The 14,279-nt window shown below is 40.9% G+C and overlaps 1 protein-coding gene across 7 annotated transcripts in view; it reads left to right on the top strand.

Annotated features, from left to right (window-relative positions):
- Positions 1-14,279, top strand: part of diaph2 (diaphanous-related formin 2) — a 497,420-nt gene that overhangs the window by 110,391 nt on the left and 372,750 nt on the right. For all 7 annotated transcript variants that reach the window (XM_050042679.1, XM_050042678.1, XM_050042674.1 and 4 more), the window contains one exon: positions 6,755-6,894. In XM_050042679.1, coding sequence (XP_049898636.1) covers positions 6,755-6,894 — 140 coding nt within the window. The remainder of the gene's footprint in view (positions 1-6,754; positions 6,895-14,279) is intronic.

Raw genomic sequence — 14,279 nt, 5'->3', positions numbered from 1 at the left:
CCTTGGCATTGTCTCCCTGCCCTGCCCTCGATAGAAGGCACAGCACTCTGTCACTCCCCATGGCATAGAGAAAGGGAGACAGAGGTGATAGAGGAGGAGGGAATGAGCCTCAATGCTCCCCTAACCCCCCAAAATGAAATTGACAGGCTCGCTGAAGTAATTGCTCCCAGCACTATTTTCTTTGGCAGGAAATACTGTTATCGACAAATAGGGGATTCAATAAGCGGCAGGAGATGAGGCTCTAGGCTGTGGTCAAAAGGCTGTGTCTGTCCTCTACTGTTGAGGTTGTCTCCTGATGCTCTATCTCTCTGCCCTGCCCTTTCCCCCCTCCATACTCATTCTTTCTCTTTTTGTATCAACCTGTGCTTTTCCCTCATATCTCCCTCACTCTCCCTCTGCTTCTTTCACTTTTTACGTCCCTGCTACTTCATCACACACAACCCACACAACATCTCCCTCCCTCATCCCTCCATCCTTTTCTCCAGGGCCTCTTTTTCACCATTTTCTTCTGTTGACCATTTTTGTGAGCCTGAAGGGGAAAACTCTATTACCCAATAGCCAGCAGGTAATGCCACCTCACTCTAATCCTCAGATTGTTTCTCTGCTGCCAGTGTGGTGGTGTAATGTTGATATTATCCCATAAGATTCCATTGATTTGCGCTAGGGTCATGAAAAAGCAGTTTATGGTCAGTGTCTTTGGTTTCCAGAGGTCAGAGCATGCGGTGAAACCAGAGCTCTAGCTTTTCTGGACATAGTGGTATGCCTGCTGGGAACTACTGAGAAGTAAGAGGATAGATACAAAGTGGGCGATGTGTTTCCCTCTCACTGCCCTGTGTAGTATTGAGGAAGTAATGTTCTGAAAATGCAGCTGCCTAATCGGCCACATCCAAAAATGGAATCGCAGTGATTTAAGAGGCGTATTTATATTTGAAGTTGTGAGTGCTTATTCTCATTATATTGTCATTATCTTTACTTTTACATACTTCACTGTGTTACAAACTGTCAACATCACTGTGTGTGTATATTAGATTTACTCTTAGATTGTCTTAGATTCAGATTTTGCTTTTACTTGTGTGATTTTCTTTTGTATCGATATTTAATGAGCATGTTGAAGGGTGCCTGAGGCCTGAGATGTTCATTGCCAATAACTGCTTCTCTCACACTGAAGCATGTATGATAAGAATAAAGAGTTTGAACTTGAAGTCATACAGTATAATCTGTTATATAGGCTTGTTTACTTTGCCAAAAGTGCATGTATTTACAGTTGAACCTTAAAGTTTTATTATTAGTTTCTTAGTTTCTGTTTGAGTTCCTTCTCACACTTGCAAGCTGTCCTTGACAACACAACTGAGTACATTTTATTAAGCTCTAACACCACCTAAGTCAAGCCTCGGCCAAATGGCAGGTGATTGGTCTTCAGACTTGCATGAAACCCACCACTGCGGCTTTAATACATCTCACCTGCCATTATCTTTCAGGCTTTATTCAGCACAGCGGTGACATATCGCCTCTCCACTGTCGACCCAACTGTGTTGTTTTAGCATTTGTTATTCATCGAAAACGATCCACTGCAGACAGCAGTGTGTTTTGAAAACCCCAGCCCTCTCCACAGCAAAAACAGTTGGTGATTTGACTGCTGTGATGAGTGCAACAATGCTCAGCCTGAGAATATAAATACCAATCGTTGTTAATCTTTTCCCTCCTACCCTTTTGGAGGACTTACATGTGCTGTATGTTGTCCCTGCGTTCCCGGCATGATTGGATCGGGGCACATGTGATGCACTGCTCCAATCAGTTGTTTAAATGGCTGTGGTCCCAGGCCTTTGGTAGGTCCCTGTCCAGGGAGTATTGGCTCTATTGGATAATGAAGACAGTAGTTCAGCCTTCTTCTTAATAGGGAAGAATCCCCCTGGAGGATCTGTAGGCCCATTCTGCTAAAAGTGTTTTAAATTAATGAGCACTTTTGTGCAGTGTACCAGTAAGGGACTTTGGTGGAGCTGCCTAATGGTCCAAACACAGTTCAGATACAGGTTCATATAGAGTCTAGACCAGGGGTCCCCAAAATCTTTTGTGCCGCATACTGTTTTTAATGACAATGAGTATTACAACTGAAACAAAGTTGGGCTCAAACTATGTCTAGTCTGCCAGTCAGGAACCACTGGTGTAGGCACATTATTTCTACTATGTGTTACTGCATGTTATATTGTTGGTGTATTATTGTATAATTTTACAGGATAAATCTTGTAGTAGTGATATAGTTGCTGGTCATAGTATCCTATATTTGTTCCTGCTTGTTAGGACCAAGCGGCAAGCTCCAGGGCTGAAAAATGAAGCCAGCAAGGAAGTGCCAAAAACTGCAGTTCCTTGAATGGCCACCTGAGGCTGGCTTCAGAAGCGACTCAGTTCCCATAGACACCCTCTTTAAACTGCCCAACTTACAGCAGAAATAAACGTGTTTACAGCCCGGTACAAATAGGTTTGGTTCCTAGCTAATTTCAACATTTATAACAACTGTACAGGGAGTGAATTTTTATATAACTCACCCATTTAGATTTGATTAATTCTTAAGTTCAAGCATAATTAAAGGCGTGGTTTGCTTAGAGACAGGCTGTCTGCAAGGTGTCACCACAGTCTATTAGTCAGATCCACCCCTCCTTCATCCACAGCTCCACCCTCTCATCCACATACGGTCACTTATGGCTCCAAAAAACCCCCAAGATGGCGACAGCATTAATGCCAAACTCGAGGCTTCAAAATGTCAGTCCACATATTTATGTTTGGGACAGAATGGTTCACGAGTAAGAAAGTTAGTATGTTAGCCTTGCTGACCAAGTTGGATATTCCCAGTTGAGTTCCCATCTGCAGGTCTCTGAGAATACAATTTATTTTGTATCTCTGTGACAGACATCTTGGTAGATGAGAAGGAAATAGTTCACCAATTCTAAGTGCCCTTTGTTATGACAAAATTAATCTATTGGACAAGAACCATGTACTCAGTTGGTTAGTATATTTTAAAGTTTATCTTATGAGTTTATTTTACTGGGAATGTGTTCGTTGATCAACAGAAAAAAAAATCAGCATTATCTAAAGTGGGCTTAAACAGCTAAAAAAAAATCAGCATTATCTAAAGTGGGCTTAAACAGCTAATTCCCATCTGTTGCCCTTCTCCTGATGTTAAAAGGCACCATAAGAATAGACCCAGCTAACTACTGAGCCCGAACAATAATTTCATCACGGCTGGTTTGGCTGATTATCATATCATGACATTAGTTCAGAATGTTTCATACCTCTTTTTTTAGACATTTTCATCATCAACCCTTGCAGGCATACCTTGGCTGCACATTACCTATTTGTGAAACAAAGAAAGATTATTGGGCTGTGATTGAAAATGCTAATTTCCTTGAACTCTGTACATAATAAAGTTAATAAAGTAGATAGAGGCTTCGCAAATCAGAGTCTAAAGAAAGAAATTGTAAGGCAGATGCAGGGAGACACACACACACACACACACACACACACACACACACACACACACACAGTCACAGTTCATTGACTATTTAGGATAAAGTTCCTGAGAGCATTTTTCAAAAGTGAGTCAAACACGAATTACATGAACTTTTCTTTGTGCGCTGATTTCAAGAGTCTGTTGAAGTACTCCCACTCAGGGATTTTTTTAATAGATTTTTTACTTAAACAAGCAGAAAAAAAGTAAATGTCATGGTTGTACCTACGATAAAGACAGTTTTACATTGCTGTCTTAAAAACTTGAACAAAGTCCCAGCATTTCAACTTAGGATTCTGTAAAGTGTCTGGAGTGTCTGTTTTTCTCCTCTGCTCCATCTAATTGAGCCTTCACATAGTGTATACCTGTTCTTGTCATTTTCATTTTCATAGTCAGCACCAAGAAAGGCATGTAGAAATTATGTTAGGCAGAAATGTGCAACAAAGAGTCCTGTGGTAGGTAGTAGTTGAAAAATCTAGATAGTAACGACGCAGATTCTTACCTCTCCCTATAGCCTGATAGCTTTCATCAGTCAAACAAAAGCTAAGCCAGTCACTCCTCCACCTTCACACAATAGTGCTTGAGAAAAGGATGAATGGTATAAGTGTTGTATAGATCAAACTATGAAAGATGGGAGAAAAGACAAGCACAAAAAATGGATTTATTACACAATCAAACTATAGTTTCAAACACGAGACAATTACCTGAAAGTACCCTCGCAGGTTTAACTTGCTTTGAGATTTTACTTTCTTTTTTTTTTGACAAGTGCTAGTGTCACAATAGCAGAACAGATGAAAATGTTTAAAGCCATAGTAGAAAATAAAAATAGAGCAAAAATAACAATAGCCCCTTTTACACTGCCAGATTTTCGGCGAATGTTGGGCTGTTTTGCCGGCCAGCTGCGAGCATTTATACGCACAGAGGCGGATTGGCGAGTTTCCACCTCGTGGGGTAGACATATTGGCGGAACCCTTTTAGTTTAAACAGACTGAGGTGGCCTTCCACAACAGGAGGGGCTGTTGATGACTTGTGGGAGGAGCTGTTGATGACGCCGCACGTGCGAGCCACTGGTGGTGGATAAACAGGAAACAGCTGATAGCAGGAATTAGCGAGCAGCTAGTAGCAAGAGGGAAACACAAACCTGACAGACACTGTAAAGATGAGCAACTGGGGAGACAAGGAATTGCGCGCCCTCCTTGCCCTCGCAAATGAAGAGGCCATTAACCGTCAGATGACGGGGACAGTGAAGAACGGGCCGATTTAGAAGAGAATTGCCGCCTGACTAGCCGCAGCTTCCCTCCCACATCACTGTTTACGTCACACACTGAGCCACACGTTTTGTTACTTGCTCACGCCAACCCCATTGCCCCAAGAAGGAGCATTCTGTATAAACAAAAGTATTTTGCCGCACTCCCCAATTTTGTTTTTATACTGCCAATGCTGAAAAAAGACTGATTGGGCTTCCCTGCAAATGTGCACAATTCCTATCTCAAAAGGTCTAATGGTTCATGGATGCATAACAAAAAGAATAGTGAAATTAAATCTTGTGGAGTGGTATAAGTAGAAACATGTTTTTGCATGTTGATTGGTGTTGCATACAAAATGTCCTTCTCATAAACAGGGTGCAGAGTGAGATACACAAAATCACCAAGAAAACTTGCCAACAAATGCCAGGTATTTCCCAAAAGAGTCATGTTTTTTATGTTATAAAACATATGCAAAATTTTCCCTACCCCTACAAAATTAAGATCAATTTATGTTTTTTTTTCCTTAAATTTTTGGTTAGTGTTAAATTGGTGTTAAATTTAATTCTGAGTGCCCTTAAAAAAAGTCGAAAAAGTCTTGCGTACATTTCCACTTTGAATAACAAAATATAATTTTACCATGGTTGTGGTCAGAGCCACCTCTGCTTTGCTTCAGCAGGAGTCACTCCTGCAGTTTGAGTAATGTGATTTTACGTCAGCGTTTATCAAATAAACACTGCAAGTCATTATTAAGCCAATATGAGCTCAGTTTACATGTAAAGCACAGTTATTGGGAGCTTGCTGTTGTTAGACTGCCTCTTCTTTTTCTGACCAAAAAAAAACTGGTTCTTTCATGTTGACTGTGCATTGCAGGAGAGCAGCAGGCCTCTCTTTTCTCCAGATAAATGAGCTAGCTTATTACTTCCCAAACTGCCTATTAGCGCAGCTCACTTTGTGGGGAACCAGCAGTCCAGGGATGAACACAGTGAAGATGATTGTGTCTAGTCTGGTTCAGCATATGTGATGCTGTTTCTGCAGCTTCTTTTTCATTTTGCTTTGTATGGTGCCTTGACTCAAACCCCACCTGAAATGTAGTTCATTTTGACAACAGGACCTGAAAATTACTAATTTAACACATATTTGTTCTTGGAGCTTGAGATAATGTGGTAAGATTAATCAATTTGCACGCAAAGCTTTTTCATTTGTATTCCTCGAAATTGATGTTGATTGCTGGACTGCATGGAAACGGTGTCAGAACATAAATTCAATCAGTCTGTTACTTTGGAGTCAAACTGCAGCTCAATCTAGTGTACAATGTTGACTACACTGTATGCTGGGAGAGTGAGTGTGTAAATGTGTTTCCCTGCTGTGGTGTAAGTGTGTGTATTGCTGCCAATAGGTAGTCTCATTGTGTAAGCATCAGTGTAGCAACATGTCCCTAGAGCCCTCTGTGGAGATTATACACAAGAATCCATTTACTTCAACAGGAGCTGCGGCAGATAGCACACAGAGCCTGTGTTTGGCTCTCTCCGAGTATGGTCCATCATTAGAATATTGGCTGATTGAGAAAAAAAGAGAAATTGGCTGACAAATCTCCAGACGCTCTCTCATCCTTTTTCTTATACAGGAGTTTGAGCCAGTTTTTATCACTCGCGTCTTTGTGAGAATGTGTGAAAGTATCTGAGAAAAGAATTTTGAGTCAAAGAAGTCTCAAAAACGACACCTTTTGAGAACACAAGATACTGACTCAACAATATAAATTCATCTTCCTGGTATGGTTAAATCTGTTGCTATTGATCTAGTTTAATTTATTCAGCCTGTAACAGGTCAGTCACCTTTTTTATTTACTTAGAAATACGGTGATGCAAATAATACATGGATGCCCTTCACCTGTGTCCACAAATTTCTTCTGTTATTGATGAGCATCGTTGTTTTTTTATCACATCACCAAGGTGTTACAGTGTATGATGGTAATCTAGTAACTGTCCTGTTGATATTTTGTTTTCAGGGTGGACTAAGGAACAGCAAGCATGAGTGTACACTTTCATCCCAAGAATATGTCCACGAGCTGCGTTCTGGCATCACAGAAGAAAAGCTGCTCAATTGCCTGGAGTCCCTCAGAGTGTCTCTCACCAGTAACCCTGTCAGGTTAGTAACTCAAGCTTTTTTTCATTTATTGCAAACGGTGCCTTGTGTTCTGAGCGATATTCGCAAATACCACAGCTCTAAGCACTTACATGAGTTTATCATTATCAGATGCTTTATAGAGTCACGAAGCCAAGCTTGCTGTTGAGGATTAGCTCTGTCTATAGTTTAGGATTTGACAGTCCCACAATGATTAGGATACACATCACTCTCTCAGTATGTTTGGTAGGTTATTCACTAGGGGTGGGCGATATGGCCCTCAAATAATATCACAATATTTCAGGGTATTTTTTCAAAAACGATATTCTTGATTTTTTTATGATTAAGAAAACAGTATTGCAACAAAATAAGTTATGTAACCTGTGACAGGCCATACCATAACTATCGCACATTCATATATACGTAGTTTTGTGTCGAGCCGCGAGCGTCACGAAGGTTTAATCACTTGACGACACCGACTCCAGTGTGCGCACAGCAATAGAAGAGGGAGGGACGCTGTGCTGCTGTTGGTGGATCCACTGAATGAGTTCTCTCCACAAGGAGAGTAACTCGCGGTGACTCGCTGAAAGAGTCTGAGAAGTGCAGGGCTGTTTATGAAACATTTGGGACACCCAGGCCTAATGATGCCACAGTTAATTTCACACTACTAAAACGGCTCCTCTTTTTGGAATCACCGCGGAGTCGCTAATTATTTTGCTTGCAGCCAGGCTTGTTATTGCCGTGGGTAACAGTATGACGTCAATATGTCAACAAGTCCAAATATCGCGGATATCACGATATGATATGAACAAAGGTTTCCTCTGTAACATTGTTACAGAGGAAACCTCTGTCCTCTGGACATTGATGTTTGAAAGTATCCTTTTCAGCAAACTATTGAAGAGCAATCCTAACTGATTTTACAAACCATGTATCCTCTCTATCAAAGCAATGTTCTAAACTTTTATTTCATGTCAAGGAAAAGTGAATGTTTTTCTTTGGCCCTGGCCACACTTTATGTGACATGATCCGAAATAGACAGCTGTAAAGACTTCTTACTGTATGTATGAATGAACCAGCTACACTCTAGTGATGCAGTGGCATGTCATGTATTGTGAACCCAAATGTCATCCTGACTGCACCGAAGCATCACTTTGTTGTGTTTGTGATAGAGCAGATCTGACGAAAGCTCGGACTAAGTGATAAAGTGCAAGGACAAGCAAAAGCTGTACATAAGAGCTTTTACTCATGCCATCAAGCTTTTCCCTGTTGCGGAGCAATTGCATATTAGACATATTTTACTGTGCTGACCTTCTCTACCTCAATGGGATCCAAACACAATTTGGGTTATGTGGATAGAAAGAACATGGATGTTGTTATGTATAAAAATTCCTTGGATATACTCTCTGTTACCAGTTTATTAGGTACACCAAGCTAAAGTCTAATACAACAGTTATGCAATAGATGTTGACTGGTCCAGTAGTTTGTGAGACTCTCACACACACACACAACCAAAACTTACCCCTAACTAACAAACCGGCAACTAAGTGTATATGTACCTGGAATGATTTAAGGATGAACAAAGATTTATATTTACTCATGGCATCTCATACAGTTCCCTCTGTTCCTTTGTCCATTTATTGACATTTGAAGAAAGTAAATATGGCTTTTTTTCATTAATGTCCCTCTTCATGCTAATCACTTCACTCCAATTACGCCAGTCCCCTCTACATTAATCAGAGCAAGGAGCTGTCTGCTGGAAACCATTTATTTCTAATTGGATGATTATAAAGGAACCTCATTGGACCTGTTCTGTGTGGATTGATTGGGTATGTTAGACGAGATGAATGCCCAGCATCAACTTTAAACAAGCGCAGTGTATGGTGTAGCTGACCAAATGACACACACACAAGCTTATTGTGGCTTGTGGTGAGTCTGTCATTCCAGACCACTCTGTCCATTAAGCTCAGACAGGAAGTGGAGTTTTCCATATCAGAAAGCCAGGTGTCCTGAGACCTTAATTAACACGTAGCTCTGTGTCATGTGCACAACCTGCGTCTGTGATCAGCCTATACAAAACTGCAGTCAAACATGATTTTAGATTTTTGTTTGGTTCTCAGTTCTGTCCTGCTGAGCCCTGAGTGTCTCTTGAGTCGTTCATTACGAGGCCTCAGTGATTTTGTAAGCCTTGTCTCTACTTTTTACCCAAATTCTCTGCCTTCTCTCTTTAAATGGGATCTTCAATTTTAATTTGGTCCCACTAGTGCAAGGAAACCCTTAGTGACAGCAGATCCTTTAAATTATTTACCAGCCCACTGTTGAGGAGATGTTTCTTAATGTGAATCAATGAATGGTGCATATTAAATGGTCATCGGATAAGTGGAATACTTTTTTATGTTCACCCTGGATACAGAGAAAGGACCTGCCAGCGTGGCCCCGAAGGAGCTTTTATTTAATCTGTGTGCTACTACCAGCACTACCGCTGCATCTCAGCATTAACCAATTTCAGAGAAAAGCACAAAGAGTTGTGTGCTCTCGCTAAAATCCTGCACTGCTCAAGACAACCATTCATGTGTGGGCATAGTGGAAATTTTCATTCACAGCAGTGCTCTTCTTCTGTATGAAACTCAGGAGAGAAAATGATCCAACCAACGAGTTCCACATGGCATGTTGGTTTAATTTATGTCAAGTATACAAAGATATTCAGTCGTCTGACAAGTTAAACTAGTGAGGCATACACAGAGGAATCACAGATGGATTAATAATGCTGTACATGAATGCACATATAAAGTATGTCATATAGTTTAATGAATAGCTAAGTAATTATCCCTCGAGTGATTTGAGAGCTGTGAAGTCAGTCTCCAAAGTCTCCGGGAAGCTGTGGGGAGTCAAGTCAGCCCATCTACTCAGAAAGGCCAACTGGTGCCTAAGGGATCTGAGCGAGGCCAAGCTTGCCCTCTGGGTGTTTTCAAATGGCTGAACCTTTGACCAGCACATAAGGGACCAGTGCTTTATGGATAAGTCGCCTCCTACGGATGGCCAGGTCCAGGCAGGGGAGAAAGCCACCTTTTTGGGTGTGTATGTTGAGCAGGACTGTGCGAGTGTTGACTAACACCGGTCCCCTGCTCATCTTTACGCCTCTCATTATTTCTCTCCTGGGTAAACTGTCCTGATTGTTTTCTTGAAGCATGGATAAGGTTACTCCTAATGAATATGAATGCACTTAATTGTCATGGATCACAACACACAGAAAATCCACATTTGGTTTGCTACTCTTCTGACTTCACTATGTTAATGTAACCTTTGTACGCTATGTTATCATATACCAAAAATAACCATGGATTAGATGGCAGAGCATTCATGCTTGTTTTAATTTACACCTTAGAATAATGATCAGGTGGCCTTCTTTAGAACATTGATATTTTGGGGACTTTATTATGAATTTTAACTGAAGACAGTAGCAAATAATCCTATGTAAATATAGAGACATACTGGTAACTTGTGCATAATACACTACCATTCATTTTGCCTTGCTATTGGTTAATAGTTTATAGCTTTGAACAGTATTTCTCATTACAGAGGCAAACTCCCATATCAACATAAATGCCAGTATATCGCCAAGAGCTGATTACTTTCTAGTTTCCCTTAGTTGAAAAGGCCACACAAACTCTAAGATTGTCCTGCCTGTGTTTATTATTAAAAGAATCAGTCCAAAATGGCCTGAAATACTCAAACAAATGCTTACATGGTGCTAAACTGTATTTGACGAAAATGAAAATAAAATATCATCAATTAATTAATATTGTTGAGCTACAAAATGTATCCAATGTCTGGGAAAAGTCAGTGCAGTGCTGCAGGATTGCTGAAGCTAAGCATTTAATGTCTGAATATTTTTGTTGTTCCTTGTCTAAAAATATGCTTTTTCAGAAGTTTATTGTACAGTCAATGTTTCAGACTAGATTAATCATTGTCATATGACCAGTAGTGATGGGATTTCTGGTTCACTTGTGAGATCCGGTTCTTTGGCTCTCCTTCACTTTGAAGAGCTGGTTCAAAGATGCGGTTCGTTTGTTCGTTTTTTTGTTTGTTTGTTTGTTTGTTTTTTGTTTTGCTGTGTGTGTGCATGTGGGGGGTCTTAGTGGGTTCAACGACGAATCGTATTGCTGATTTATCTCATCTCATGATCTGGATATTGTAACGTGGACCCAGAATAGACTCCGCAGATATAAAGTTTGGTGTAGCCATAGCAACGCCCTTTATAAACAACAAGCCTGTCAGCAAGTGCTAGCAGATAGTGGGTTAGCTTTCTACTAGTGATGTGATGTTCGCAAATGAGCCGAGTCTTTGAACCAGCTATTTGAAGTGAACGAGTGAGCAGCTGCACTGTCTTTCTCCCTCACAAACTAGTCTCTCTCAACTTGCTCCCGATCAAATAATCTGAAATTAATGGATACAGAGTAAATTAAAGCAAAAAACAAAGAAATTAGGAACTGGCTCGTTCACTTCAAAGAGGCGGTTCAAAGACTCGGCTCGTTCACGAACGTCACGTCACTAATGACCAGCTAAAGCACTGCTCTGTCACAAGTGGGCTATTGAATGCAGTGTCTCGTCCTGTATGCACTCCACTTTCTTCACTGTAGATACCTCTATATCATGAAATATTAGTGTCATGTGGATATATAATAGAAAATAATGCCTTGATCCTAATACATACGTTTTATATTCATTCATGCTATTTGTATCAAAGAACTCATTTAGTGGTCTGTGTTTAAATACCGGAGACATTTTCAGCATTTATGTGATAATTAAATCAAAACCCATACTTTGTTTCATGAGACATAAAGCTTAATTCTATACACTGAAATGAAAGTCTCACCATCAAAGTGTTGTTGCTCTTTTTCTCAGTTAGTGCTTACCATTGCTTTTTGTTTTTCCTGTGATGTTTGGGCAGCCTGCTAATTTGCTCCCAGAGGCCTGTGTTTGTCTAATAGTTTAATTGGCTGGGCTGTGCACCTGTTTGGCAGCACAGGTGGCCACAGGGCCATTGTGCTGAGGGCCTTATCTCCCAGGCAGTTCCACACAGGTGTGTGGCACGCAGCCTTTGCAGATCCACCCACAGATGGCATTGCCTGGAGCATCCGCCGCTTACTCTGTTTCCACTCTCTTCTCCTCAGCTGCCATGTTTTCCACTTCTCTTTCTGTCAGAATTTCCCCAGCCAATTATTTATCCTCTACTTCATTCTCCCCATTTTAATTTTGTCATTTGGATACTCTCTTCTTAATTTAGAAGTGTCAGATTGACTAGCCACTTTTCATTAATTTCTTAATCCACTGACATGAAGTGAGATGCCAACTTACAGAAAATTACAACCCTCTTATTTTCTCATTTTGTGGAAGAGAGATCCTGCGGTGCTTCAGTCCGGCCTTTTTTCCCCCGCACTCATCTCGCACTTTCTATTCTCTGTTGTGCACGTGGGAAAACCATGATAAGATCCATGGAAAAATATGTCAAGAAATATGACATCTCAATAGGCAAAACATATTTTTTCCACAAAAAACTAAAGCAGAACTCATTTATTTTGTATCATGTACAGTTAAATTTTTATCTTAGCATGACTGAGCATACCCTACTTTAACACTTGATGTGATAATGTCAGACTGAAGCAGAGGGGTTAAAGCTCACTTCCTCTGATCTAACTCAGCTGTGGCTCCATCAATAGACTTTCCTTTATAAAAATAGTAGAGTGGTTTTAGTGGTTTTTAGCAGCAGAGCACACATCCGTGGCCCCAGCTTTTGAGCTTCCTATGTTTAGCCCTCAGCATTACACTATGGCTCTGTCAAATCCCGACAGTGACTTCCATATTAGATCTGCTAGCTCTCAGATCCCTGAGACATATTTAAGCAAAATTGAACTGGGCTCCTAACTTTTCATTATGTGAAATCTTCACGGTACGAGTCAGATATTTTCTCTGGGGCATTTTCTTGTGGGGTCTTTTTATGGAGGCGGGAGACATTTGCTGACACCAGAGTTTCTCTCTGTGTCTGGATACTCAAGGTGTGGGTTGTTGTGATGATCTTGCTGCTCTGCCACACAGGGTTTCTCTAAGTCTGAATCACTCTCACCAGCTTTTCTCAGTCGAGTGCTTGTAGCTGAGCACGGAGGGATGCATGGAACACTAGTAATGGGCTTTTTACGAGCTTTGAAGTTACTATGCCTGCTAACATAAAGCTGCTTGCCCTATTGACTGTCTGTCCTAATGCACAGCTTGATAAAGCATTGAACAACATACTGGCAAACACTTAGATTTCTGCCAAGTACAGTGGTGGTGCTCCCCATATAATGATTAAACAAAGACCTTTAAAGAACTTGAATTCCCTCATCTCATAATCTGTGTGTATTACTTGATTGCAACTGTCAAATAAACTATTTTATGATCAGAGACAATATTTCTAGACAATCAAACTACAGTGCCGACATACTCTTTGATTGAACAGTGAAAAGCCAACTGGAAGGAAGAGATATTACTGCAGGGGAGAGCGGGGTCAGTTGGGGCAGTGCCTTTTTGGCAAGTTAGAAAGCAACTAAACGTGCTGTTCACCATGCTCGTACTGAGCCACACCCTCCTCATTTTCAGTCTAAAAGTAGAGACCTTCTGACTCTTCTAAACACTCATTTTTCTACTACCATACTGTTTCTTGTTATGCCACATACAAAACATATTGTCTAAGGCCATGTTTACATGAAAACGATCCACTGAAAACAGAATCTCATTTTCGTTTTGAAAAAAGTTCCGTGTTTAGACGACAACGTTTTGATAACAATCGCCGTGCACACGGATCCGCAAAAATGACCAAAAACGCTGCAGTATACATGCCAGGCCAGTAGTTGGCAGTGTGACACATACGCTTCCTTCTACAGAGGGGCAGTGTATAAACAAGCAAAATGGCAATCGCACGAACGTTTGTCTGGACGGACGACAAGGTGGAGTTGCTACAGTAAATCTACACTATGATGGTTGATAAATTCAATAGGGTGAGCAACACAAGCAGAGCTCGGGAGTCCGCCATTGTTGTTGTGATGGTCGACTTTCTCTCGCATGCCTAGTGACTGGAAGGGTAATGCGCGTGTGCAAAAAGTCTCCGTTTTCAGAGGAACTGCATATTGCAATTTTACTGACGGACGGAGATGGAGCCGTTTCAAAAAAAATTGCACTCTGGAACCCGCTTTCAAAACGTTGCATTTTCAGGTACCCAAAACTCCGCTGTCATGTAAACGATCGGCCAAAATGCAACTAAAGTTTACCGTTTTCAGTTGAAATCGTTATAAACTAGACCTAAAGCTGATTTTCAGGCCTATCAGTTGATGATAGTGTTAGCTGTCTGATTTTTTTGTCCGTAGCTAGCATAGGAG

Source organism: Epinephelus moara, chromosome 4, assembly GCF_006386435.1.
Source record: "Epinephelus moara isolate mb chromosome 4, YSFRI_EMoa_1.0, whole genome shotgun sequence".
Lineage (NCBI taxonomy): Eukaryota > Metazoa > Chordata > Actinopteri > Perciformes > Serranidae > Epinephelus > Epinephelus moara.
Note: the sequence above shows the minus strand (reverse complement) of the source record. Positions and strands in the feature narration are given on the sequence as shown.